General features: G+C 41.1%; 1 protein-coding gene across 13 annotated transcripts in view; it reads right to left on the bottom strand.

Annotated features, from left to right (window-relative positions):
• The window catches only part of ZNF197 (zinc finger protein 197), a 66,622-nt gene that overhangs the window by 29,485 nt on the left and 12,203 nt on the right, over positions 1-24,934 (bottom strand). For 9 of the 13 annotated variants that reach the window (XM_068559112.1, XM_068559118.1, XM_068559119.1 and 6 more), the window contains one exon: positions 15,509-21,096. In XM_068559112.1, the coding sequence (XP_068415213.1) occupies positions 18,779-21,096 (2,318 nt within the window). In that variant the 3' untranslated portion in view covers positions 15,509-18,778. Of the gene's footprint in view, positions 1-2,691; positions 8,693-11,028; positions 11,174-12,181; positions 12,501-14,498; positions 21,097-24,934 lie in introns of those variants that run through there. The other 4 variants (XM_068559131.1, XR_011075767.1, XR_011075768.1 and 1 more) reach the window with 4 other exon arrangements.

Below are 24,934 nucleotides of genomic sequence, written 5' to 3'. Positions count from 1 at the left end.
CTTTTTATTAATTTTTCCCTTCTGAAAGGGAAAAGTAATTCAGGCTCATTGTAGAAAATGTTGGCAATGCAGGAAAATTCAACCGCTGTTAATACCTGATGCACTTATTTCCTTCCAACCTTTTCTATACATGTACATTTAAGGAAACTGGGCTGTCTGTACACACCACTGAATTTTATACTTTGCCTTTTTTATTTAATATTATTGTGAACGTTTTATCATATCACTAAATACTCTTTAAATTATGATTTTTAGTGGTTGCATAATATTCCATCACATTGTAATTTAATCATTCCACTGTTGTTAGTCACTTGGGTTGTTTACATTTTTGTAAAATATGAACATTGGTAAGTATATATACCATCGTCAAAATATTCATTTTTAGGATAGCTTTCTAAAAGTGGTACTATACTACTGTATCAAAGGATATCAACATTCTTTTTTAAATCGTTCAGCTTCCCCTAAAACAATAATGTACTAAAATGGTTTAAAATATATAAATAACAATGATGGGACAAGGGGAACAAATTTCTAGAAAATGGAAAATGGATGAAATGGTAACTGAGAAAGTTGGGTGGAGGGAATGACGGCTTGAAACACTTGTTGAGGGCAATATAGTGGAAGGATGCAGCTGAAGTACCTGCCAACCCCAGCTGACTTGGGACTTGGAAACCCCAGGTGCAACGAAGGGTGAGAGAGAGAAGTGGGGCTAAAAATAAGGGCATTAACTGAAAGTATGTAATAACATTTGATCCCCTTCTCTCCCACTCTAGAGAAGCACTTACATCATCCAAACCCCAGACAAAAACATCAAAGGGTTTTTTGCTAAGAAAATGTAAGCGCCCCAGCCAAAAGATCTCTGCATTCTGGCATTTAGAGGTCTCCAGGGAAACAGCTTGCTCATTACCAACCACTCTAGATGGAAGCCTTTTACTGAGCCAATCCCACTACCCACCTTACCACCACACAGATACATGCGTGTATTTGTGTGTGTGTGTATCACTAAGAACCACAACATATTTGAGGAAAGTCTCCAAAGAGAGTCAACAAAATAAAGAGAAAAAAGGACCCAGAGCAGGCGAACGAAGATGGTGAGACAATTCATGTGACAGAAGAGACTTTTAGGAAAACCCTTCTAATTAGAATACTCAGATTTGAGAGGTATCTCTAAATGAGAAAAGTACGCTACAAAAAAGGAACAAACTGAAAACAAGAAAAGGCTCTTAGAAATTAACTACTGCCAAAAATAAAAAATTCACTAGAAAGGTTGAAAAATAATCAAGGTACTCTCTCAGAAAATGGCACAAGGAAATGGAAATACTAGAGAAAGTAGGTGACGATCAATCCAGAAGGTCCAACATTTGATTGACAGGTTCCAGAAAGTGAAAATAGAAAAAAAAATATGGAAACGGAGAACTGTCACATAAATAACATGAGAAAATTTCCAAAGGTAGAAGTACCTGAGTCGCTAGATTGAAAAATCTCAGAGTACATTAGGGAATTGAGTACATCAAGGATAAACAAGAGACTTTAAAAGCTTGAAAGGGGTGGGGAAACAGATCACAAAAATGTAAATTCTATTTATTGTCAAAGAAATAAGAATCAGACTGGAATCAGGCATCTCATTAGCAACATTGGATGTTATAAGTCAGGGAAGCAATGCCTACAAACTTTGGGGGAAATTTTTCAATCTAGACTTCCAGAGCCAAACTACCAATCAACTGTGAGGGCAGAGACAGTTGTTTTAGATATATAAGCACGCAACAATTTTGCCTTCCACATACTCTTTCTTGCAAGTGACTTGACGTGCTGCAGTGAAATGAGTGTGTAAACGAAGAAAGGAAGAATGTGGAATTTAGGATGCAATGGAGCCCGGTGTAACAACTGGACGGTAGGCAGAGAGAACATGAAGGACAGGGACCTCCCTGGCGGTCCAGTGGTTAAGACTCCGTGCTTCCACTGCAGGGGGTGTGGGTTTGATCCCTGGTTGGGGAACTAAGATTCCACATCCCACATGCTGCAGGGCGTGGCCAAAAAAAAAAAGTTAAAAGAAAAAAGAACATCAAGGACAGACTAGAGCAGAAGGCTGGAGGTCTCTGGAAGGGATATATATATACAGGAGAAAGGGGGACTCGGAAGAGTGTCTAATTGGACGGAGAATTTGAAAATAACTGAGGATATGTTAAAAGCAACCAGTACAAGGGAAAAAGAAAGACAACCAGAAACTTTGGTAAAAATTAAATGCTGGGGCTTCCCTGGTGGCGCAGTGGTTGAGAATCTGTCTGCCAATGCACGGGACACGGGTTCGAGCCCTGGTCTGGGACGATCCCACATGCCGCAGAGCAACTGGGCCCGTGAGCCACAATTACTGAGCCTGCGCGTCTGGAGTCTGTGCTCCGCAACGAGAGAGGCCGCGATAGTGAGAGGCCCGCGCACCGCGATGAAGAGTGGCCCCCGCTTGCCACAACTAGAGAAAGCTCTCGCAGAGAAACGAAGACCCAACACAGCCATAAATAAAATAAATAAATAAATTAAAAAAAAAAAAGGTAAGGATGTACCTCACATATCTTATTTAAAAAAAAAAAAAAATTAAATTAAATGCTGCTCCAAAAAGGAAATATAATCACAATAAACTACATAGGTCTGCAGTGAACAACATTTACACAGTCATAATAACATTCATGCTGTTTATTTCAACTTTCAGAACAAATCAATAAAGCATAAAAGACTATGGTTTCAGAACAGAATTCAAGAATTATCAGACTTGACATTGTCAGAGGCAGAGAGGTGGACAAGGGGAGGAGACAGAAGCAGGGTGCATCCCCCATTCTACAAAATGGAGAATTGAGATACTGTTTACAGTTAATACAATAAAACTAAATTTGTAGTTACAATAAATAATTTATTTTTTCCTGATTATAAAATTTTTGTTCCTTATAAAAAATACGGAAATTACTTTAAAAAAAAAACTTTTAATCACCCATAATTCCATTATCCCTAGGACCTGGGTTTGAGCCCAGGCGCTGCAATTTACCATTTGTATGGCTCTGAACAAGTCAACCATTTATAACATTTTCTTATATTTCCTTCATGTTTATCTATATACTTTCTCATAGTATATAGTGTACATAACAACATTATGTGAGAACTGTACTATATACACAATTTTGAATCCAGATTTTTTTCACTTTAAAGCATAAAGTAAAACTCTGGATACAAATATCATGCTCTTCGATACTTCTAAATATACTTCTTGGCCACAGGGCAATCAGAGGTTTCCCAGAGATGGGCCTGAGCCAAATCTTAAAAGAAACCAAATGTTAGGCAAAGCAGACAGGGGCTGTGGGGTGTGGTGGTGAGGTATCACAGGCACCAAGGACAATGTGAGCAAAGGCACGAAAAGAGCAAGCACGTGCCTCCAGGCTGCAGTAAAGGTGCGTGTGAAGTGAAGCGATGAGGCTGGTAAGAGCTCAGTAAATCATGTTGAGGGACCCAGACATCTTTCCCATGAGAGACATGAAAAGGGGGTATGGTAGACCTTATTTGCTTTGGCAACCCAGGATCTAGCACCATGTTTGCCACAAAGAGAGCGCATAATAAATATTTTTGTAATCAACGCATGATACATCGGAAGCCAGAAATGCCTCCTGGGTTTCCAGTCTGGGTGCTGGATAATGCCACCATTTGCTGAGGGCGGGAAGCCAGGAGAAGCAAGATTGAAAAGGTTATGTATCTGGGCAACATCCTTAGAGATTCCGTAGTCTGACCTCATTTTTTAAAAAAGCCACCATTTTGTAGCATGTGAGGGCGATTATGTAGTGCATCCCCAGGTGTGACTTGAGGCCCTGGAGGCTCCATGGATTGGCCTCAGGGAATTTATATGCCTCCACAAATAAGCACAGAACTGAGAGTGCAATCCGAGTTTCTCCTAAAGAGGGTCCACAACCTCCATCAGATTCTCAAAGGGGCTGTGACCCCAGAAAGGTTAGGCACACAACGGGAGAAGTGACAGAAGTGGGAGAGGGACAACCACCTAGGGGAGGTAGGGGATCTAGAGCATAGAGAAAGGACTAGCTTCCTGAGCCTAGAGGAATTCACAGCCAATTGTATTTGAGAGGGGTGTGTGTGTACGTGTGCTGATGAAGAATCTCTCCTCACCGAGCCTCCAAAGCACCTGTACATGATTTCACTTTCTCATCCCTGTGCTCCACGTAACATACATCTGTTGGTCTCATTTGAGGGTAAAAACAGACTTCTTGGCTCTACCCTTAATGCTCATCACTAGGTCTGACTCTTTGTCTGAGAGCTATAAGACTGATAGCTCTTGGCAACTTAAGAAAATGGGGCTTCAGAGTTCCCATCTACTTCTGGCAAGACCAGCCCAGAAAGAAGGGAGATGATCCCAAGGAAAAGGAAAACCTAAGCCAAGTCTGACAACAAAGGGTAGTCACTCCTCTCCTATCAGAAACCCTGTAGAAAAAAGTGGGAGGTAATTTATTTTGAGGGCTGGAATTTAATTGGGAGGGAAAGTCGTTATGAGTTGGGGAAGGAACTGATCTGTCTAGTAACCTACTAGGCTCACAGGATTTGTGTAGGATCGGGGGTCCTGAGCCTGGGTGCAGATTTGTGGAAACCCAAACCTGGAGATGAAATATAAGCAAAAATGTAAAAAGTCATTTTGTTGAATGAGGAACAGAAAAGCATGTTACGTAGAACTTGGTTTGCTCATATAAGTAAAATGTTTGGTATATTCACTTTACAAATACAGGAAGTTAGGTCACAGAGTCCCAGCAGCCAAGGGTTATCAGAGGCACAGAAGGCAATGTGGTTACTGTCCTGTTTTGCTGAAACAGAACAATGCGCATCCAGATCCTTATACTGGAGTTCCCCTCCACCTTTGATCACACACATTTGTGGCCTGCAGGTTTTACTTGCCTGTAGTGGCTCATCCCCTTCCTAAGCTTTAAAAAATACTGAGGCCTAAAATGGAAAAATTTTCACGTGTCCTAGATGATTCTAACATGCAGCCGATGTTAAAAACCACTGCTGTAAAACGGTGGGTCAGTGATTCCCAAACCTGGCTTTATATCACAATCACCTGGATAGCTCTTCTGAACTCCCTATGAATAGAAATCTCTAGCCAGGAGATCACAATCAGTCATGACTGAGTATTCAATTACGAGGATAAATATACAACGTGTGGCTCCAACAGTTTAACCATCTTAATGGTCACAAATCCCAGCTGATGATACCTTTCAGGAAAGCACACTTTTGGCCTCTTGGTGGGTCAGGGTCAGGGATCTACCCCAAATCTTCAGACCTGCTCGCCCTCTCTAAGCCTCCTGATCATGCAGGGGGAAAAACCTAACTTGTTCCTAATCTCAGTGGAGACATGTGGTGTTATCTTTGGGTCTTTCCACTCCCAGACAGGGGACAGAAAGCGTCACTATCAGGGTCTGTGAGGGCATGAGCATTTTTGATTCTTACTTTTGAACTGTATTGATGTTTTTGTATTTGTGTCTATATGATTTAGAGTGAAACTGGGAGAAGTTGTCCCACACGCTTTGATGAAAGACTGTGGTTAAAGGGGGAAAAAAGGTTAAGAAGTTAATAAGCTTTCTTGTGTATGCCTTCTGTACGTGAAAGTGCTCTGTAAACTACAAAACGCTATGCTAATATTTAGTCTTGTAGAAATGATACAATAAATGCGTGGACTTATGCACGAGAGGTGCCCCCAACTGCTTTCACCAGGTATAGCATTTATGATAAACACTCTTGCTTGCTGAGAGCGGGAGTGGAGACAGACCCAGAAATCAGGAGACAAACCCCAGCCTTAGATTTGCTGCTTGCTGGTCACACTGCCTAAGGCAAACCCCCAAATCTGTCACCTCAGCTTCCTCACCTAAAAATGAGACTATATACCCTTTTCTCAGGCTTTCCCACAGATCTGGGTGGGGTTACAGGTGGTGAGACATGGGATAAACATAGAAGAACAGAGGGAACCTGGATTTAGGACCTGGGTCTGAATACAGGCTGTCACTTGTTACTTGGTCTTGTGTTAAATGACCTCTCTCAGGTAAAGGGGGCAAACACCTCTTTCAGTGTTACAAAGATTAAGGTAATGATCTATATGAAAGCATGAGGTAAGTGCCAGGTATCATGACTCTACACATGAAGGTACACAGACAAAGAATCAAGTTCTATATAAATACAAGGCAATATTATTACATAACTCTACCTATTGCATAGTTGTAGAAATCGTTTTTCCAGGAGTAAAGGCTCAATGGTAACAAAGGTATCTTACCTTAGCCAGTTTCTTCATCCTTCTAAAAGTTTGCATATTCCAATACCTTTGAACTTCTAAAAAAAAAACAAATTAAGACCTTAGGAATCCCACTCTGCTTCCTCCCTCTCTTTTCATTTCCCTCTTGGCTCCTCTGAGAATTAGAAGGGCTCCATTATTTCTTCTAAAGACCATCCAGAAAGTGACAATGACACCCAACTGAGCCCCCCGCCTGGGCCTGAGCAGAATGAGAGCAGAGACAAAGCGGGCATGCCTCCAGGGAAGCTTTATTCTCTGATGCCTCTATCTGGGAAGGGGGCTGCTAGCAGCGTCTCACTCAAACGGAATGCAATGGCAACTAGGGTTAAGTTATGGGAAGAGCTGTTGACCTTAGCAAAGGGACACAGCCCAGCAGCGTCTGTGGCTGTCTCCATCAGTCCTCAAGTGCTTGGCCATGCAGGCTGGGAAACGGTCAGAAGAGACTCTCGTCAGAGGTCCCCAGAGCTTTACCACACCAACGTTCATGAAGTACAGACGACGAGGGAAACGAATGTTTCCTACTTCCATCCATGTTAGGAGCAGTAGATGGTTAGTAGGGTGGTTTTTTTTTTTTAATTACCTCGGGAATGGAAAACCTATAAATGTTCATAGGTGAGTTGTTGGTGAACTGCTACCCCAAGTGGTTTCCTTAATGAGTCGCTGCTTAACCCAAAATACTAGAATACAAGGTTCAAAGCTCCGGAATTCCATCAGGCAGACCTCCACCAATAACCTGCCCGTTGCCCAAGAAATTACCAGGGTTTTCAAAAACAAAGTTAAGTGAAAAATGCCTTTCCCCCAAAGGGATCTTTATCACTGAGCTCTGTATGATCCATTTCTAAGAAAGCCACATTCCACTTCAGACACCATGACCACTTGGGGCACCAAGTGAAAAACAAAATGCTTGCCTTGAGGCCTTCGTTTTCATTTTCTTTAAATTAGCCTCTGAAATGCCCCTCTTGTGTTTTGCGCTGCACTCCTGAAAACTGTTACTTTTAAGGACAGAGCAGGCCTCGTTTTCACCAAGGAGGAGAAAACAGCCAAGAGGTGTCTGACTTGGGGGGTGGGGGGCAGGGGCGGGAAGTTCTGACTGGCGCCTGGAGGTCTCCCTCGTCCTCTATGTGCTCTCAACAAGATGGGTTCTGTGGTGGCGCATGAGGTGTGAGTTGGAGATGAAAGCCGCGCCGCACTTGGCGCACTCATAGGGCTTCTCCCCGGTGTGGGTTCTCTGGTGCACGGTGAGGCTCGACCTCTGCCGGAAGGCCTTGCCACACTCACTGCACGTGTACGGCTTCTCCCCATTATGGATCCTCTGATGAATCAGCAGGTACGAACTGCAGGTGAAGGCCTTCCCGCACTCGTTACACACATACGGAAGGTCCCCGCTGTGAATCCTCTGGTGCACGATAAGGCAAGAGAGCTGACTGAAGGCCTTCCCGCACTCGCTGCAGTCGTAAGGTTTCTCCGCGGTGTGGATTCGCTGGTGCACGATAAGGTGTGAAAAACAACTAAAGGCTTTTCCGCACTCTTTGCACTCGTATGGCTTCTCACCAGTATGGCTTCGCTGATGCACAATAAGATTTGCGCTCTGGGTGAAGGCTTTGCCACAGTCGTTACAGGCGAAGGGCTTCTCCCCGGTGTGGATCCTCTGGTGGACAATGAGGTTTGAGCTCCGAGTAAATGTTTTCCCACACTCGTTACATTCATAGCATTTTTCTGTAATGTGGACTTTCTGGTGCCGTGCAAGTTGTGAGCTGTAACTGAAGGCTTTCTCGCATTCACTGCACTTAAACGTTTTCTCTAAGGAGTGGATTTTTTGATGTACAGTCAGATTTGAACTCTGAGTGAAGGCTTTCCCACACTTTGAACAAACATACGGTTTCTGTCCAGTGTGGATTCGCTGATGCACAACAAGGTTTGCACTCTGAATGAAGGCCTTCCCACACTCGTGACATTCGAAGGGTTTCTCTCCAGTGTGGATTCGCTGATGCACTACAAGGTTTGCGCTCTGACTAAAACCTTTCCCACACACGCTACATGTAAAAGGTTTCTGCCCAGGCTGGCTTTTCTGACTTTTAACAGAGCCAGAACCAAGGCTGTATCTCTCCTCAGATTTGTGACACTTCTGGTCTTCCTCTTCTTTGAAGTTTTCAGGTATGTGACAGTCCTTCACTGTCACTTGTCTGAAATCTTTCTTTTCCCTCTTTATTCTCTGCCTTTTTAACATGTTCCCTTTTTCACAGCCTTCTCCTAACTCAGGTCCTGGAGAGTCAACTTTCTGGATTCTTCCTGGTGTTATGAAAGGTTTTTCGGCTTCATCACATATCTCAGTTTTTGGAACCAATAACTGTGGGTTCTTGGTTTCAGCACCTGAAAGAGCAAACAGAAAAAATAAATGTCAGATTTTTTTGGCCTAGAAAAAGAATAGGATCATCAAGTCATAAAGGTCAGGAAGCGTGTGACTTCAGCTGTGAGCTGCAGGTCATGCAGCAACTGCACAGGGGAATCTAATGTCCAAAGACATCCTACTGGCACAGGCCAGGGCAACTCTCCAGCCAGTAAGATGAGTGGGTGGGACAGGGATGTTGTGAGGCACAAACCAATACTGGGCAAGGAGGACAGCCCCGTTTGGTTGCCAGGCTAAGGCCATCACAGTCATTCAGAAAGAAGGGCAGTGTCAGAGAAAGGGAATGCCTGAGCGCTGGATACAGCAAAGCCCCGAATGCGACAACAACAAAAAACCCTGAAAGGCTAATCTTTTTCTGGTTATTTCTATCACTACTGTTCCGATTTCTCAATCTACTCCATTTTTCTCCCTGTAGTTTAAAACTGCTATTACATCTTCTTTTCTTCCTTCTTATCTTACTTTCTCCCTGTTACCTCTTTCCCCTACTGCCTCTCCACCCTTCCTTTCCTGGTTTTTATGTAAAAACATTTTTTGTTTGTGAAATATTCTGAATTTTTCTAGATGTATAAAGGACATAAAAATAAGTTATGCTTAAAAGCTTAAAAACTTGGCTTTAAATGTATAAACTTTAATAAATTCAGTATTAATGAATATATACTAAACTGTAGATAAAACTCACAAACATTAACATCAAAATTTCCAAAGTACTTTCATATATATTATACAATTTTATCATCAAGATGAAACTGTTCTCCTTCAGTTGTATGGAAGCTAAAAAAGAGCAAGGCTGTTCTTACTCACTGCTATATCCCTAGCACCTATCACACCGCTGGCACCCAGGAAGCAGGCCCCCAACGAATCCTGTATTTACTGAATGAATGAACCCCAGTTTATAGAATAGGAAATGGGCGTCCAGAAGAGAAAGGACTTGCTCAAGGTCAAAGAGTTATCAGAGGTAGGGCAGCAACTACACTCGTGTCTCTCTCTCAATTCCTAGAGCTCAGTGATCTCGCTATTACCTTTTTTTTTTTTTTAATACTTATTTACTTGGCTGCACCAGGTCTTAGTTGTGGCATGTGGGATCTTCATTGCAGCGTGCAGGGTCTTTAGTTGCGGCATGCAGGTGCTTAGTTGTGGCCTGTGGGATCTAGTTCCCTGACCAGGGTTCGAACCCGGGCCCCCTGCATTGGGAGCTCAGAGTCTTAACCGCTGGACCACCAGGGAAGTCCCTCGCCATTACCTATTACAACAGAAATGGCTGGCAGAAAGGTGAGTCCTGGCTAGGAATAGCAGAGAAAGAAAACAGTGGCCATTCCTGGTGGATGGGGGCAGCTGCTGGAGTTAAGACTATAAATGACTGACTAATAAAGCAAGGAAACAGAAAAGAAGTGATACACAGGGGAACGCTCCAGAGACAATGGAGCAGAAAGCAGAAAGTGGGAAATAGAAGCTGCTGAGAGTTTGGGGAATTAAAGAAGAGACAAGAAAATGAAAGGTGGCAATCCTAGCCTTCCCTACAACACTGGTTTAAGAAACTGACTTGGTTTGCAAATGCCTGAGTAATCGGCTAGGGAGGAGAATAGGTTCAGGATATTCAGGCACAGCCCTATACTCATAGCATATGAGTACCAGAGGGGCCTTGGCAGTCATCCAGGGATTGCTTCCACAACACAGGACTCATGGCTACCACACTGTTGACCCACAGTTACATGTCACTCCTTCACAGGCAAGCTTCCGCCACTGCTAGCCAGACACATCCTGAGTCCCAGCTTAGAGAACCAGGTGATAAGCCAGCCATCAGTACCCTCCATGAAGACCTAGCTTTAAATCTCATCATGGCGGACGCAAGTGCTCAAAATCCTCTAGAATCTGCACAAAGATCTATAAAAACAGAACACCTCCAGGGCATTTCCTCAAAATATCACCACAAAAGGTGACCCTTCCTACCTTAGCCAGCTTCTCTTGCAAGCTCACCAAGCTACAATAAACACGAAGCATATGAAGAGGACATGTGTCTACATGGGTGAATAAATATGAAACTTGCTGAACAATAAATGTGATTAAAAGGTAAATTTGGAGTTCACCTGTGTTTGTCTGGTGTCTTGAGACTGTGTGCAAAATAAGCCATTTCCTGTGACAAATGCATAGGCATCTTTCAGTATTCCTCTGTCCAGCTCTCCCTGACACTTTCAACACCTCAATACTCTCTGTTGCTGAGGTTAGGAGACGAGACCACCAGTCTCTGAAAAGATTTTGAGAAACCTCAATGGTCAGATTCTGAATTGGGGTTGAACCTCACCTAGACAGGTCATGTTTCCATGAGTCTCCAGTAGCTCACTCTTGGCCAGAGTCTCTGGTAATGAGGAGCTGCCTGGGGTCGATGCAGCAGACGCCTCCTGTGTTGGTTTCAGGACTACAGTCATGTCCCAGAACATGTTCTGACCCTAGAAACAAGCAGGCACAGGTGGGTTTATGAGGAGACTGTCACTGGGAGATGGTACAATTTTAGCTTTGAGGTTGAGAACATAAGCACCTGTTCTTGGAGACGATAAAATAAAAAATTTTAAAAAAGAAAGAAAAATACCAAACATTTAAAGATAAAAAAAGGAAAAGGAAGCCAGAGTCTTCCCTAATTCCCAAGGTGGGGTGGGCAGAGAAGCAAGCCTGCTACCTTCCTCCTGATCACTCTGATTTCATCTCATTGTCCACTTCAGCACCCAAACCTAACTTGCCAGTGAGAGCACAAGACAAGAGAGCATATGGGGAGATTTTCCAGAGTAGACTTTCCCAAGGTCTAAAGATCACAGAAGCAAGGCTCTAATCATATTATTACAGAGAGGCTTTGGGGAACCTCAGGCCTCATTTGGCTAGTGATGGAAAGGTGTGTGTTTGAAAACATACAGCCTCACAAACTAAAATCGTGGTCTGCAGATCAGCAGAATCACCATCACCTGGGAGCTTGTGAGACCTGCAGAATCTCAGACCACACCCCAGACCTCCTGAATCAGAATCTGCATTTTAACAAGATCCCCTCCCCCACACCCTGGTGATTCCTATGCATATTAAAGTTTGAGAAGTACAGGTTAGAGTTATCAAATCCTGCCTGAAATCACCTGAAGAGTTTTTTTTAAAATACAGAGGTCTGGGTCCCATCCCCCAGAGATACTGGTTTAATTGACATGAGGTATGGCATGGGTATCATGATTTTATAAGAAGCTCCCCAGGTAATTGCAAACTGTAGCACAGTTTGAGAAGTACTGGTTTACAGAAAGTACCGAGTGTCACATCAGTAAAATAATATAATGTTTCAATTATATTGCAAAAAACTAGAGGCCAGAGCCCTCGCCAGGCAACAAGACTACAGATGTGGGAGCAGAGGGATAGAGTCCCCTCTGAAATCACTTGAGATCTTTAGCTGTCTCCTTCCTCCTTCCTCCCAGACCATTGTTTACCTTTTCCTCCTGTTCTGATACATCGAGGCCTGTCTGAGGACCCTCCCCAGGAGCCCAGACTTTGACGTTTTCAGAGTGCACTTGTTGGCTGGATGCCTGACCCACGAAGGTTTCCTCCTCTTCCTCCTCCTTTTTCACTGTCACTGGGCCCCAAGGGGCCAGGGTCATGGCCTCTCTCAATTCTGTAGTCATCCTCTCTGCTCAGCAGGGGAACTCCTATAGCTGGGGGCTGCCCAGCAGAAGTCAAGCCCCATCTAATCTTTAAGTCTCAAAAGCTTCTTCTTGAGTTTCTTCCCAGGGCCAGGATGAGTAATATCTACTGAGAAATCAGAAAACACTGTTAGCAGTAGAGCAGAGGTCTGCCTGGATGCCACCAAGCCCACAAGCCAATTTCACCAGTGTCTAGGCAGCAGCCACTACAGCTACAGTGTCTGCTCTACTCCTCAAGAGGATGGAAGGAGTTGTACTGTATACAAGCAATTTATCCCCATAATAATCACATTACAAACACCTTTATATAATGTTTATTGATTTTCCCCCTGATTATAAAGTTAATATATTTTAATTGTAAACTTAAAAAATACAGAAAATGATTAAGAAAAATTACCCCTGGTTCATCTCCAAAGAGATAATCGCTGTTTATTAAAGAATTTAAGATATTTCTTTTAAGGAAAAAACCTCCAACCATACTGACAATTATGACTTAAACTTTTTAACTATGGGGATACATATTTTCACAATTATCACCATGGTTTCTTTTTAAGAAAGGACATTACAATGCAAAGTTTTTCGTTTGCTTGGTTGGTTTTTTTTTAATCACCAAGGACAATAGCATGAACAAAAGACTGCAACCTGAACTGTTTGCTTTTTGAACTCAATTTCTATGTTTCACAATAGTCTTAGGTAGATGTTTCAATGTAAGTACATATAGCACCACCTCCTTCTACCATGGTACTCTAAGTTACAGCTATATTATAATTTACTTAACCTACCCCTATTTATTTATTTTAAAGTATTTATTTATTTGGTTGTGCCAGGTCTTAGTTGCGGCTCGCTGATTCCTTAGTTGTGTCATGCGAACTCTTAGTTGCGGCATGCATGTGGAATCTAGTTCCCTGACCAGGGATCGAACCCTAACCACTGCGTCACCAGGGAAGTCCCCAGCCCCTATTTATTAGCCACTGCTTTAGTAAAAGGACTTTTGTTTCCAGTTTATTTTCTTAATAATTGTTAAGACTCTTTTCATGCAAATAGTTTTTTTCTGCTGCTGAGTTATTCCTTTACAATAGTGGGATTACTGATTGAAGGATTTTATGAGTGACATGTATTGCCAAATTGCTTTCTTTTTTAAATCTATTTTATTTTAAAAAATATTTACTTATTTGGCTGCGCTGGGTCATCATTGCAACATGCAGGATCTTTTAGTTGCAGCATGCAGGATCTAGTTCCCTGACCAGGGATCAACCCGGGCCCCCTGCATTGGGAGCGAGGAATCTTAACCACTGGACCACCAGGGAAGTTCCCCAAACTGCTTTCTAAAAGGACTGCACCAAATCATACCACCACCAACTTAACAGTACCCCTGTATCATAGCCAAGCCAACAGATTTTTTTTAATTTGTGAGTAAAATAACCTTACCATTTTAGTTGATTATGAAGAAACTGAAATTTTCCTATTCCCCTTTAGATGTCTTATTAGGAAAAAAAAGTTCTACATTTCATTAAGTCCCTTTTTGCTGCTACTGAAGTGATCACATACTTCATCCTACGTTAACTTACTGTCAACTTATTGTATACACTGCATCTCTTGAATAATACAATATTTTCAGTCCTGCAACACATCTTAATTCTGGAAAATTATTCTTTCCATGACTAGCTGAATTCTACCAGGGAGGAAGGCCCTTAACACTCGTTTCACCTATCTATACGCAAGATTGCCTACTTTGAGTATTATCATCAGACTGCTGATCAAACTCTAATCGGCCTCCAGCCCTACACAGCAAAGTCTCCTAACAAGGGCTTCCTTTCAATGTCCTTTCCCTAGTTCCAAACGTGGCAACGCATCTCCTCCTTCTCCAGGCCCCACGCAGTCCTGTTGTGGGGTCGACCCTGGCCCCTGGGGCGGTCCGTGTCCAGCCTCCCCTGGGCTAGGCCCCCGATAAGTAGGCGAGAGCCGAGTTTCCGAGGTGGCGGGGCGCGGAGCCGCCTCCGGACAGACAGGGCTGGGATCCCCGAGGAGAGGACGGGGCGAGCGACCCCTGGGACGGCCCCTCCCTCACCACCGACGTTCGCGCCCAGGCCACGCCAACCCCGCTCACCGTGCGCGGAGAAGAAGCCCGGCCGGAGCTCGCGGGCTCTGGAGCAGAAGGCGAGCGACCGGGACCCCTGCGCCTACCGGCGCGAGAACAATGACCGGACAGGAAGTGCCTGGGGATGGGCTTCCGGCTCCCCAAGTCGCCAGGCCAGCCTCTCTAGGAATCTCGGAGGTGCTCTCTTCTCGTTGGGTGTCCAATATCGCTACCGACCAGTGATGGGGGCAAAAGCGCTTAGAGGAAGAGTGCAGGTGGATTGGGGCACTGAGCCTCAGAGCGCGGGGCATCCCTAGGCCGGGTAAGGCCACTTAACCGAGGCGCGCACCCGACAGCCTGAAGCTACAAAGCATCCTTCTGTGGAAGGCCCTGATAATTTTGCCCTAAATGTTCTGGAAATATCAAACAGTACAGAGAATGGTACAACGAATGCCTGTATCCTTCTTCTGTACTCAACAATTAACACTTTGCTATGTTTGCCTTACCTCTCTATATACTGAAGACATTTTTTTAAGTTGTAATCATCAAAACACTTCATTCCAAATACTTCAATAGGCATCCTTCAGTAATAAGAATAATCTCCAAACTAACAATACCATCATTACAGGTAGGAAAATTAACAATAATTCCGTGAAACCATCTAATAACCGGTCATTTTCAAATTTCCAACTGTCCTAAAATATATATTTCATTTTGTTTTTCCAAATCAGTTTCACACACTGCATTTGGTACGGCTCTTTAGTTTTGCTTTTTATTTTGAATTTACAGATTCACAGAAAGTTGCAAAGATAATACCCTTCAACTAGTTTCCCCCAAAGGGTACATCTTACATAGTTTAATATTAAAAAATCAGGAAATTGATATTGGTACAATGTGTGTGTACACTTTGTCATTTTATCACGTGTAGATTTGTGTAACCACCATCACAATCAAGATACACAACTGTTCCAACACCACCAAGGCCTCCCTAAGTGCTACCCCTCCCTCTTCCCCTGCTCCCTCCCACTATCCACAACCTCTGGCAACCACTAATCTGTATACTTTCATGTGTATACTTTTGTCATTTTAGAATATTATATAAATGTGACCATACATTTGATTGGATTTTTTTCACTCAGCATAATTCTCTTGGAATACACTTGAGTCACTGCAGGTATCAATAGGTCATTCCATTTTATTGCAGAGTAGTATTACATGGTATAGATATACTGCAGTTTGTTTTAACCACCTGTTGAAGGATATTTGGGTTACAGATTTTGACTATTACAAATAAAACTGCTTTTAACAGTCACGTACAGGTTTTTTTGTGAACACGAGTTTTCACTTCTCTGGGATAAATGCTCAGGAGTGCAAATACCGGGTATATGGCAAGTGCATGTTTGGTTTTATACGAAACTGCCAAATTATTCCCCAGAGTGGCTGTAATTTTTCTCATTCCTGGCAGTGTAAAAGATTCAGTTCCTTTGCATCCTTGCCAGCATTTGGTGTTAAAACTTTTTTTAAAAAGCTACTCTGATAGCTGTGCAGATTTTTAACTTGCATTTCCCTAATGGCTAATGATGTTGAACGTCTTTTCATTTGCCATAAGTATCTGTTCATGTCTTTTGCCCGTTTTCTAATTGGATCTATTTATTACTGCTGAGTTTTGAGAATTCTTTAGTCTAGATACAAATCCTGTGTTGGATATATGATTTGCAAATATTTTCTCCCAGTCTGTAATGCTTTTTCATCCTCTTTAAAGAGTCTTTTGGAGAGAAAATTATTTTGACGAGGTTCAATTTATCATTTTTTTCCTTTTATGGAGCATGCTTTTGATATGTCTAAGAATTCTTTGCTTAGTCTTAGTTCCTGCTGTGATTTTTATTTTTTGCCTATGGCTATCCAATTGCTGCAGCAGCATTTGTTGAAAGGCTATCTCTCCTCTACTGAATTGCTTTTGCACCTGTCAGAAATCTATTGGGCATCTGTGAGTCTATTCCTGGCTCAGTATCTTATGGCTCTTTAGTATCTTTTAAAAACAACCCTCCCCTCCACTTTTTATACCTTTCATTATGGAAAATTTCATACATATACAAAAGCAGTACAATGAACTCTCAATATTCACCCAGCATCAACAATTATCACCCCTCCCTTTTTCATTGTATCTTTTTGAAGAATCCAGTTTTTTTTCTTTTTTGGCCGTGCCGCTTGGCTTGCGGGTCTTAGTTCCCCGACCAGAGATCAAACCTGCGCCCTCAGCAATGAAAGCATGGAGTCCTAACCACTGGACCGCCAGGGGATTCTCCCAGTAGTTTTCTTACACAATATCCCCCGTTTTAAACTTGTTTCTCATGGTGTCTTTTATCTTGTTCCTCTGCCTCCTGTGTTTCCTGTAAACTGGCAATCAGGTCTAAGAAGCTTGATAAATTCAGGTTATACTTTTGGCTTTATTGCATTACATGCGGAGAGGCACATTATGTGAGTTGTCTCAGTCTTAGCAATGTTACATTTTGTTAAACTGATTAAGAGGTAAATGCCAGCTCTCTTCATTGTTAAAGTACATCTTCCCCTGTGTAATTACATAATCCGGGGTGATTCTTCTGTATGGACATAAAGCATCTTCATATTCATTACCTCATAACAACTTGGTGAGGTAGATATTCTTCCTTCTGTTCAACAGATAAGGAAATCAAGGCTCCAAGAAATGAAGGCATTTGTCCAAGGAAGAGTGGCAGAATCTGACTCCATAGGGTCTTCAGACTTTTAACCTGGACCCCTTCCAGTTTTCACTCTTGGTCCTTTCAGTCTAATGAGGAACCAGCCCTCAAGGGACTTTGGGGTTGAATTAATAACACTTATTATAATCAACACACCACTTCAATGCTGCTAGTATTAGAAAATACAATCCTAATATTAAGGTATTTATACTCCAGTGACAGAACTGGAGTTCTGAGAATTACAACATAAAATTATCAAATAAAGAATACAGGAAGAAATAAATTTACAAATGTACAAAAGGGTACAGACTGAATGAATGATTGGTTCACTGGGAGTAAATGGGCCTGACCACTCAGAGGTGGATTCTGAATTGGTTTAATCAGAGCTTTGAAGGGCTTGGCTCTGTGTAAAACAACTTATGTAGTAAGTTGAGCGCTGGGACAGAATGTTGTTTCTTAAGTAACAAGCTATTTGTATGTTAGTAATGATGAAATGCTGATTAGAATTCAGAATGACAGTAGCAGGGATAATCGGCTCAAGGGTTGGGGTTAAGGATTTTTTCCTGTCGATAAGTAAAGCAACACAGGACTGTCCTTCCATTTTGACACTACGTCCGCTAGTTTTAAAATCCAAAGATTGAAAAATAGTTTTTCTTGGCATCATACTAATAGCTGGACATACTATTTAATAAGCCAATATTTTTTCCATAAAAACAAACTAATATATTATCTATTATCTCCCTTAGACATCTAAAAAGCTGTTTTAAAAAGGTCTTTTTAAAGTACAAAATTCCAAAGTTAACTATCCACCATACTTCCTCTTACTATAAAAATGAATCTTTGGAGGTGCATGAAGTCCTAATATTAACTTAATGAACAAACATTATGCCATGTTCTAGATTTTGACCATTACCTCTTTTATCCAACTTTATTGACAACTAAATTGTTTCATAAAGTACTTTCACGTGATCCTTTTACTGAATGCTCACAACAACGCTATGAAGCAGGCATTATACCAATATCTGACTGACAGAGAAACTGAGACTTAGAGGCTGACTTAATAACATCACAGAGCTAGTAAGAGAAAGAGCCAGGACCCAAACCTAGGTTTTCTGATTCCAAATCCAGTGTACTTAAGTTGTCCTCAAACAGCAGACTCTTGCCCACCCAACTCCATGTTTGATATGTCTTAATCATACTGTCTGTAGAAACTTTCTCTAGCAGTAATACTATCTTTAAAATGTACAATGTGTATATACCTTTTCAAAAATGTACACTTTTTAATACCAAGATATTTTTGCTGTCATTTACAATGACACCATTACATCTTATAAAACATAACCCAATTTCTTCAGAATCTCTGATCGCTCCAAGGTCCTTTTCTAGGTTCATAACAAATGGTTTGGGACAGAGTATTTAACTAGAATTTGGCTTATGTTTTTGTAGTCTTAAAGTCTAGATTAACTTTCTTCCTCATGCAACATACTTGTCTAAGGGTGATCATGATTTTTTTTCCTTATAAAAACCACATGCTGCCATTTATCCAACCGTTACTTAAGTAGGCAGGGATTCTATTCCATTTGACACATGATACTAGATTTTCTGAATCTCTGTCTTGGACTCATTGGCATTTTGGAGCCAAGAGAATTCCTCCACAGAATGGATTTTTTGTTGAAGATGAAGGTCTGAAGTCTGAGAGAATTCTTTTTCAGACTCATCACATTCACAGTTTTTTTCATCTGTATGAATTTTCTGATGTACAGTAAGGTTTTTTCTTTGCCTAAAAACTTTACTACAATCATTACACCCATATGGTTTCTCCCCTGTGTGGATTCTCTGATGGCCAACTAAATTCCTCTTAGAAGTAAAAGATTTTCTACACTTTTCACACTCATATGGTTTTTCCCCAGTGTGCATTCTCTGATGTACAACAAGGTTTTTATTCTGACTGAAGTCTTTTCCACACTCATTACATTTATAAGGTTTCTCTCCAGTATGGATTCTTTGATGTACCATAAGATTTCTACTAGAGGTAAGGACTTTCCTACATATATGACATTCATAGGTTTTTTCCCCACTGTGAATCCTTTGATGTTCAATAAGATTTCTGTTGTAAGTAAAGCCCTTCCCACACTCATTACATGCATAGGGCTTCTCACCAGTGTGGATTCTCTGATGGGCTATAAGGTTTGAGCGGTAACTGAAGACTTTCCCACAGTCATTACATTTATAAGACTTTTCCCTTGTGTGAATCCTCTGATGGCCAATGAGGCTTTTCTTCAGAATGAAGCATTTGCCACACTCATTACACTCATAGGGTTTCTCACCACTGTGGATTCTCTTATGTTCAATGAGGTTTCTGTTAGAGCTGAAAGCTCTACCACACTCACTGCATTCAAAGGGCTTTTCCCCGGTGTGGATTCTCCGATGTACGAGCAGGCTTGAATTGTAACTGAAAGCCTTCCCACAATCCTCACATTTGTAGGCTTTCTCCTGTGTATGGAGCTTCTGATGGACCATGAAACTCTTGCTCATAATGAAGGTTTTTCCACACTCTCGACATTCATAGGGCTTTTCCCCATTGTGGAGTCTCTCGTGGTCAATGAGGTTTCTGTTAGAACCAAAGACCTTGCCACAGTCTTTACATTCATAGAGATTCTCTCCTGTGTGGAACCTTTGATGTAAAATGAGGCTCTTTTTCAGAATGAAAACTTTCCCACATTCATTACATTCGTAGGGCTTCTCCCCATTGTGGAGTCTCTGATGGTCAAAAAGGTAAGCACTCTGAGTAAAGGCTTTCCCACATTCAGTACATTTATAAGGCTTCTCTCTGCTATGCATCCTCTTATGGTCAATGAGGCTTGACTTAGAAGTGAAAATCTTCCCACATTTTTTACAACCAAAGGTCTTCTTTTCTGTGTGAACTCTCTGGTGTAAGAGGAGGCTTTTGCTTCGAATGAAAACTTTTCCACATTCCTTACATTTATATGGGTTCTCTGTGCTGTGGAGCCGCTGATGGTCAACAAGGTAAGTGGTCTGGGCAAAGGTTTTTCCACATTCGTCACATTTATAGGGTTTTTCCCCAGAGTGGATTCTCTGGTGCAGAATGAGGCTCTTCTTCAGAATGAAAGCTTTCTGACACTTGTTACATTTATAAGGTTCTTCTCCTTTGTGGAGCCTCTGGTGATCAATGAGGTAAGCATTTTGAGAGAAAACTTTGCCACACTCATTACATTTATAAGGTCTCTCCCCAGAATGGCGCCTTAGATGTATAATAAGGCCTGAGTGCCTATAGAAGCCCTTTCCACACTCCTTACATTTATAAGGTTTCTCCCCAGTGTGGATTCTCTGATGGTTTAGAAGGTAAGCACTTTGAGAGAAGGCTTTCCCACATTCATTACATTTATAAGGTTTCTCCCCAGAATGGTTCCGTAAATGCATTAGAAGGCTTGAGCGCTGAATAAAGCCTTTTCCACACTCCTTACATTTATGAGGTTTCTCCCCAGTGTGGATCCTCCGATGGTTTATAAGATGAGAGATTTTATTGAAATGTTTACAACATATATCACATTTATAAAGCTTCTTTCCTTCAGTGCCTATTAAACTTTCAGAAAAAGCTGAATCTGAAGTCAAGCTTTCTCCAAATTCCTTCCACTTTTGGCCTCGTTTTTCTGGTGGAGTCCTTTTCTTCTTGTCTCGTTCACACAGGGAAACTTTCTTCAGTGTATCTCTTTCCCTTGTTTCATTTCCCCACTGACTTGCTAAAACTTGCCATTCATACTCTTCCTCAAAGTCAAGAACCTGGGGAACACTTCCTTGAAGTCTTTTTGATGTTCCTTTCTGAGAATCTGCTCTTTGAGATAGGCTTGACTTTGATGTCACCTCCTCATTCTCAGTCATGGTTTCCCACTCTGGTAAAAGGAATTAAAAATGCAAATATTATCATATCCCTGTGTTAGTGAAAACAAGATCTTCAAATGACTTTAAAACAAGCTAGAAGGAAACTTTTATATGCATACAAAAAGGAGAAGATTTTTATTAAATGAGGGTACAAAGCAGAATGCTACACTGACAGAATGTTGTAAATGGATTAACATAAAATTCATTCTGGGATACTTCTAAGCTCTTTGCCTTCAGGGAGCAGATGGAAACATAGAAAGGATTCTGAAAAAACAGGTGCAAGGAAGAACCAGAGAAAGAACACGGGATCTTTCGTAGGTGGTTCACACCTGAGGCTCAAGAAGTTGGATGGGACAAAAAGAACCATTTGGCTTATAAAGAGCTGTCTTTTTATTTTCTTCTTGCTAGGAAGATGGGAACTCTAAAATAAAGAAAATATACCTAAAAACTTGGAAGGCAATCTTTAATTTTTGAAGTCAAGTGTATAAACACTTTTTAATTACTTGAAAGCAATTTACCTACAGGGAAAAAAAATCCATGAAAAAGCAATTTAATGCTTAGAATTCTCCTTCCAAAATTGAGAAACAGAATTTTAAAATTCATTTCACAAAAATATCAGGTCTAGGTTAGACTCCCTCACTTAATTAAATATAAAAGAGAAGAAATACAGAACAAAAAGAAAAAATATAGAGACATTAAAAACCATGAAAACATCTATAAAATAATAAGGCTAAACGAGTTAACCTCTTTTCTACTCTAACATTCTCAAATATTTTAAAATGTGAAATTATATATATTTTAAATGTTTTGAAAACTTATTTTCACCATCCAAACGTGAGAAAAATTATGAACTAGTTCCCCAAATTATCTAATAAGTAAAATTATGTAAATAATAGTAACATCTTCTATTTGAGTATAAAAACACTATTCTTCTACCTAAATAGAGAAAAAAGACATGAGAAAGGAGTGTAACTATTTTACTTTATTATCAACTTCTTTAAGTTTATGAGAGTGTGAAAATGGATAACATCCAATAAATGTTAAAGTGAACTACATTCTTAGATCAGGCCCTCATATCTCATCTCAACTGTCCCTCTCTCTGGATTTTGGGCAGGACTGCCCATCACACTACACTGCTTCACTTGGCAGTAGGGATGGGCATGTGTCCTAGGCCTATCCAATACCAGTACTCCAGTTTCCTTATCCACAGTGATTGTATCAAGACTGGTTTCACAATTTAAGCAGGATGCTGGTGGAAAGGAAGGTTCTCTTTCTTTAAGGAAGTAGAAGTGTTTTAAGGAATAGAAGTGTTGCAAGTGGTTAAACTGAGATGGAAAATGGTTAAGAAATGAGCAACTTTTATATATACAGTAGCTAATTAGCTGGTTAAATGATCTGAAATTTTAGTAAAGAAATCAGACTATGTATGGGCCTATTGGGCTTTAAGGGATTTGGGAGAAAAATATCAGAATGAGAGAGGAAGCTGGTTACTTTCTGCAATCTTTGGTGAAGCCTGCAAGAAAAAGACAGGGTTCCCTACCTCCAATACTCCCCACTCCTCTAATCCATGTCCACTCCATTGCTAATTATCTTTCCAATAAATATATTTGATCATGTCACTCACCTGCTCAAAACAAATAACCCTTCACTGCTTATAGGATAAAGCACAAATGACTAGAACAGCCCAAGGGCTGCCTTCACCCTGTATCTGCCTATTTTTCTGGCTTCACTTCTTGTTAGTACCCTTTATGCCCGGAGACTCTAGGCATGGAAAACTATGTAGAGATCCCCAAACATGTCATGTTTTTGCTTGCTTCTCTATCACTGCCCTTGCCCCTTTCTCTTCCTGAATTGCTCTTCCTCATCCCAGTTTGCTACCTCAAACCTACAGCCTTAAAAACTAAGTACAAAAGTCACATCCCCCTGCCCCAGAATTACCACTGATCTTACAGAAATAAAAAAAGGATTATAAAGGAATACCATGAATGATTCTGTGCCAATAAATTGAACAACTTAAGATGAAATGGCTAAAATCGTAGAAAGACACAAACCACTAAAATTGACTCAAGACATAGAAAATCTGAATAGTTCTATAATAAGTAAAGAAATTGGGCTTCCCTGGTGGCGCAGTGGTTGAGAATCTGCCTGCCAATGCAGGGGACACGGGTTCGAGCCCTGATCCGGGAAGATCCCACATGCCGCGGAGCATCTAGGCCCGTGAGCCACAATTACTGAGCCTGCGCATCTGGAGCCTGTGCTCCGCAACAAGAGAGGCCGCGACAGTGAGAGGCCCACGCACCGCGATGAAGAGTGGCCCCCGCTTGCCACAGCTAGAGAAAGCCCTCGCACAGAAACGAAGATCCAACACAGCCATAAATAAATAAATAAATAAATAAATAAATGAATAAATGAGTAAATAAATAAAATTAAAAAAAAAAACAACTCACATTATAAAAAATAAAAATAAAAATAAGTAAAGAAATTAAATCAGTAACCAAAAAACTACCCACAAAGAAAAAAGCCCAGGCCCAGATTGTATCACTGGTGAATTCTACCAAACATTAAAAGAATGAATACCAATTCTTCACAAACTCTTCCAATAAATAGGAAAGGTGGGAACACGTCCCAACTCATTCTATGAGACCAGTATTACCTAGATACCAAAACCAGGCAAAGATATGACAAAAAAAGAGAAAACTACAAACATATCTTATGAATACAGACATAAGAATCCTCAACAAAGTATTAGCTAACTGAATCCAGCAACATATAAAAAAGAATTATACACTATGACCAAGTGGGATTTATCACAGGAATGCAAATGCTGGTATAACATCAGATAATCAATTAATGTAATATACCATATCAACTGTATAAAGGACAAAACTCACATAATCATCTCACAGATAGAGAAAAAGTGTTTGGCAAAATCCAAAACTCCTTCATGATAAGAACACTCAACAAAGTAGGAATAGAAGGGAACTTCCTCAACCTGATACAGGACACCTACAAAAAATTTAAAGCTAACATCATACTTAATGGTGAATGATTGAATGCTTTCCCTCTAGGAGCAGGAACAAGAAAAGGATGTCTGCTCCTGCCACTTCTATGCAACAGTACTGGAGGTTCTAGCCAGGGCAATGAGGCAAAAGAAAGAAATAAAAGGCACCCAGATTGGAAAAGAAGACATAAAACTATCTCTATTTGCAAAATTTGTATATAGAAAATCCTAAAGAATCTACCAAAAAACTATCAGAACTAAGTAAGTTCAGCAAGGCTGTAGGATAAATATCAATATACAAAAATCAGTGGTATTTCTGTACATTAGCACTGAACAATCAAAAAACAGGAAATTAAGAAATAATAGCATCCGGGAATTCCCTGGTTGTCCAGTTAGGACTTGGCGCTTTCACTGCCAGGGACCAGGTTCAATCCCTGGTTGGGGAACTAAGATCCTGTAAGCCACACGGTGCAGCCAAAAAAAAGAGACCAATATTCCAAAAGTTAAATGGGCAAAGAACAGTACTAGGTAGTTCATAACATAGGAAAAGATACTCAACCTGCCTAGTAATGAGGGTGCTCATGAAACCAAACTGAAACAGCAATGAGATTTCACTTTTGCACCCTCTGTAAATCCTTCCCTAAACCACCCACCCCTCCCCCCACCCTCCCAGTTCTTCCATCTAACCAAGCTCCTATGTGCTCCCACACTCATGCATACTTTTATTATATAACATTTGTCACACTGTATTGTAATTATTTGTGTAAATGTCTTTTACTCCAACTTGAATGTACTTTATGGCAGGGGCTAAGCTTGATGTGGGAGATACTTAATATTTCTTGAATAAT

The sequence above is a fragment of the Eschrichtius robustus genome, chromosome 12 (genome assembly GCF_028021215.1).
Source record: "Eschrichtius robustus isolate mEscRob2 chromosome 12, mEscRob2.pri, whole genome shotgun sequence".
NCBI classification, from domain to species: Eukaryota; Metazoa; Chordata; class Mammalia; order Artiodactyla; family Eschrichtiidae; genus Eschrichtius; species Eschrichtius robustus.
This window is presented reverse-complemented; position numbering and strand designations above follow the sequence as displayed.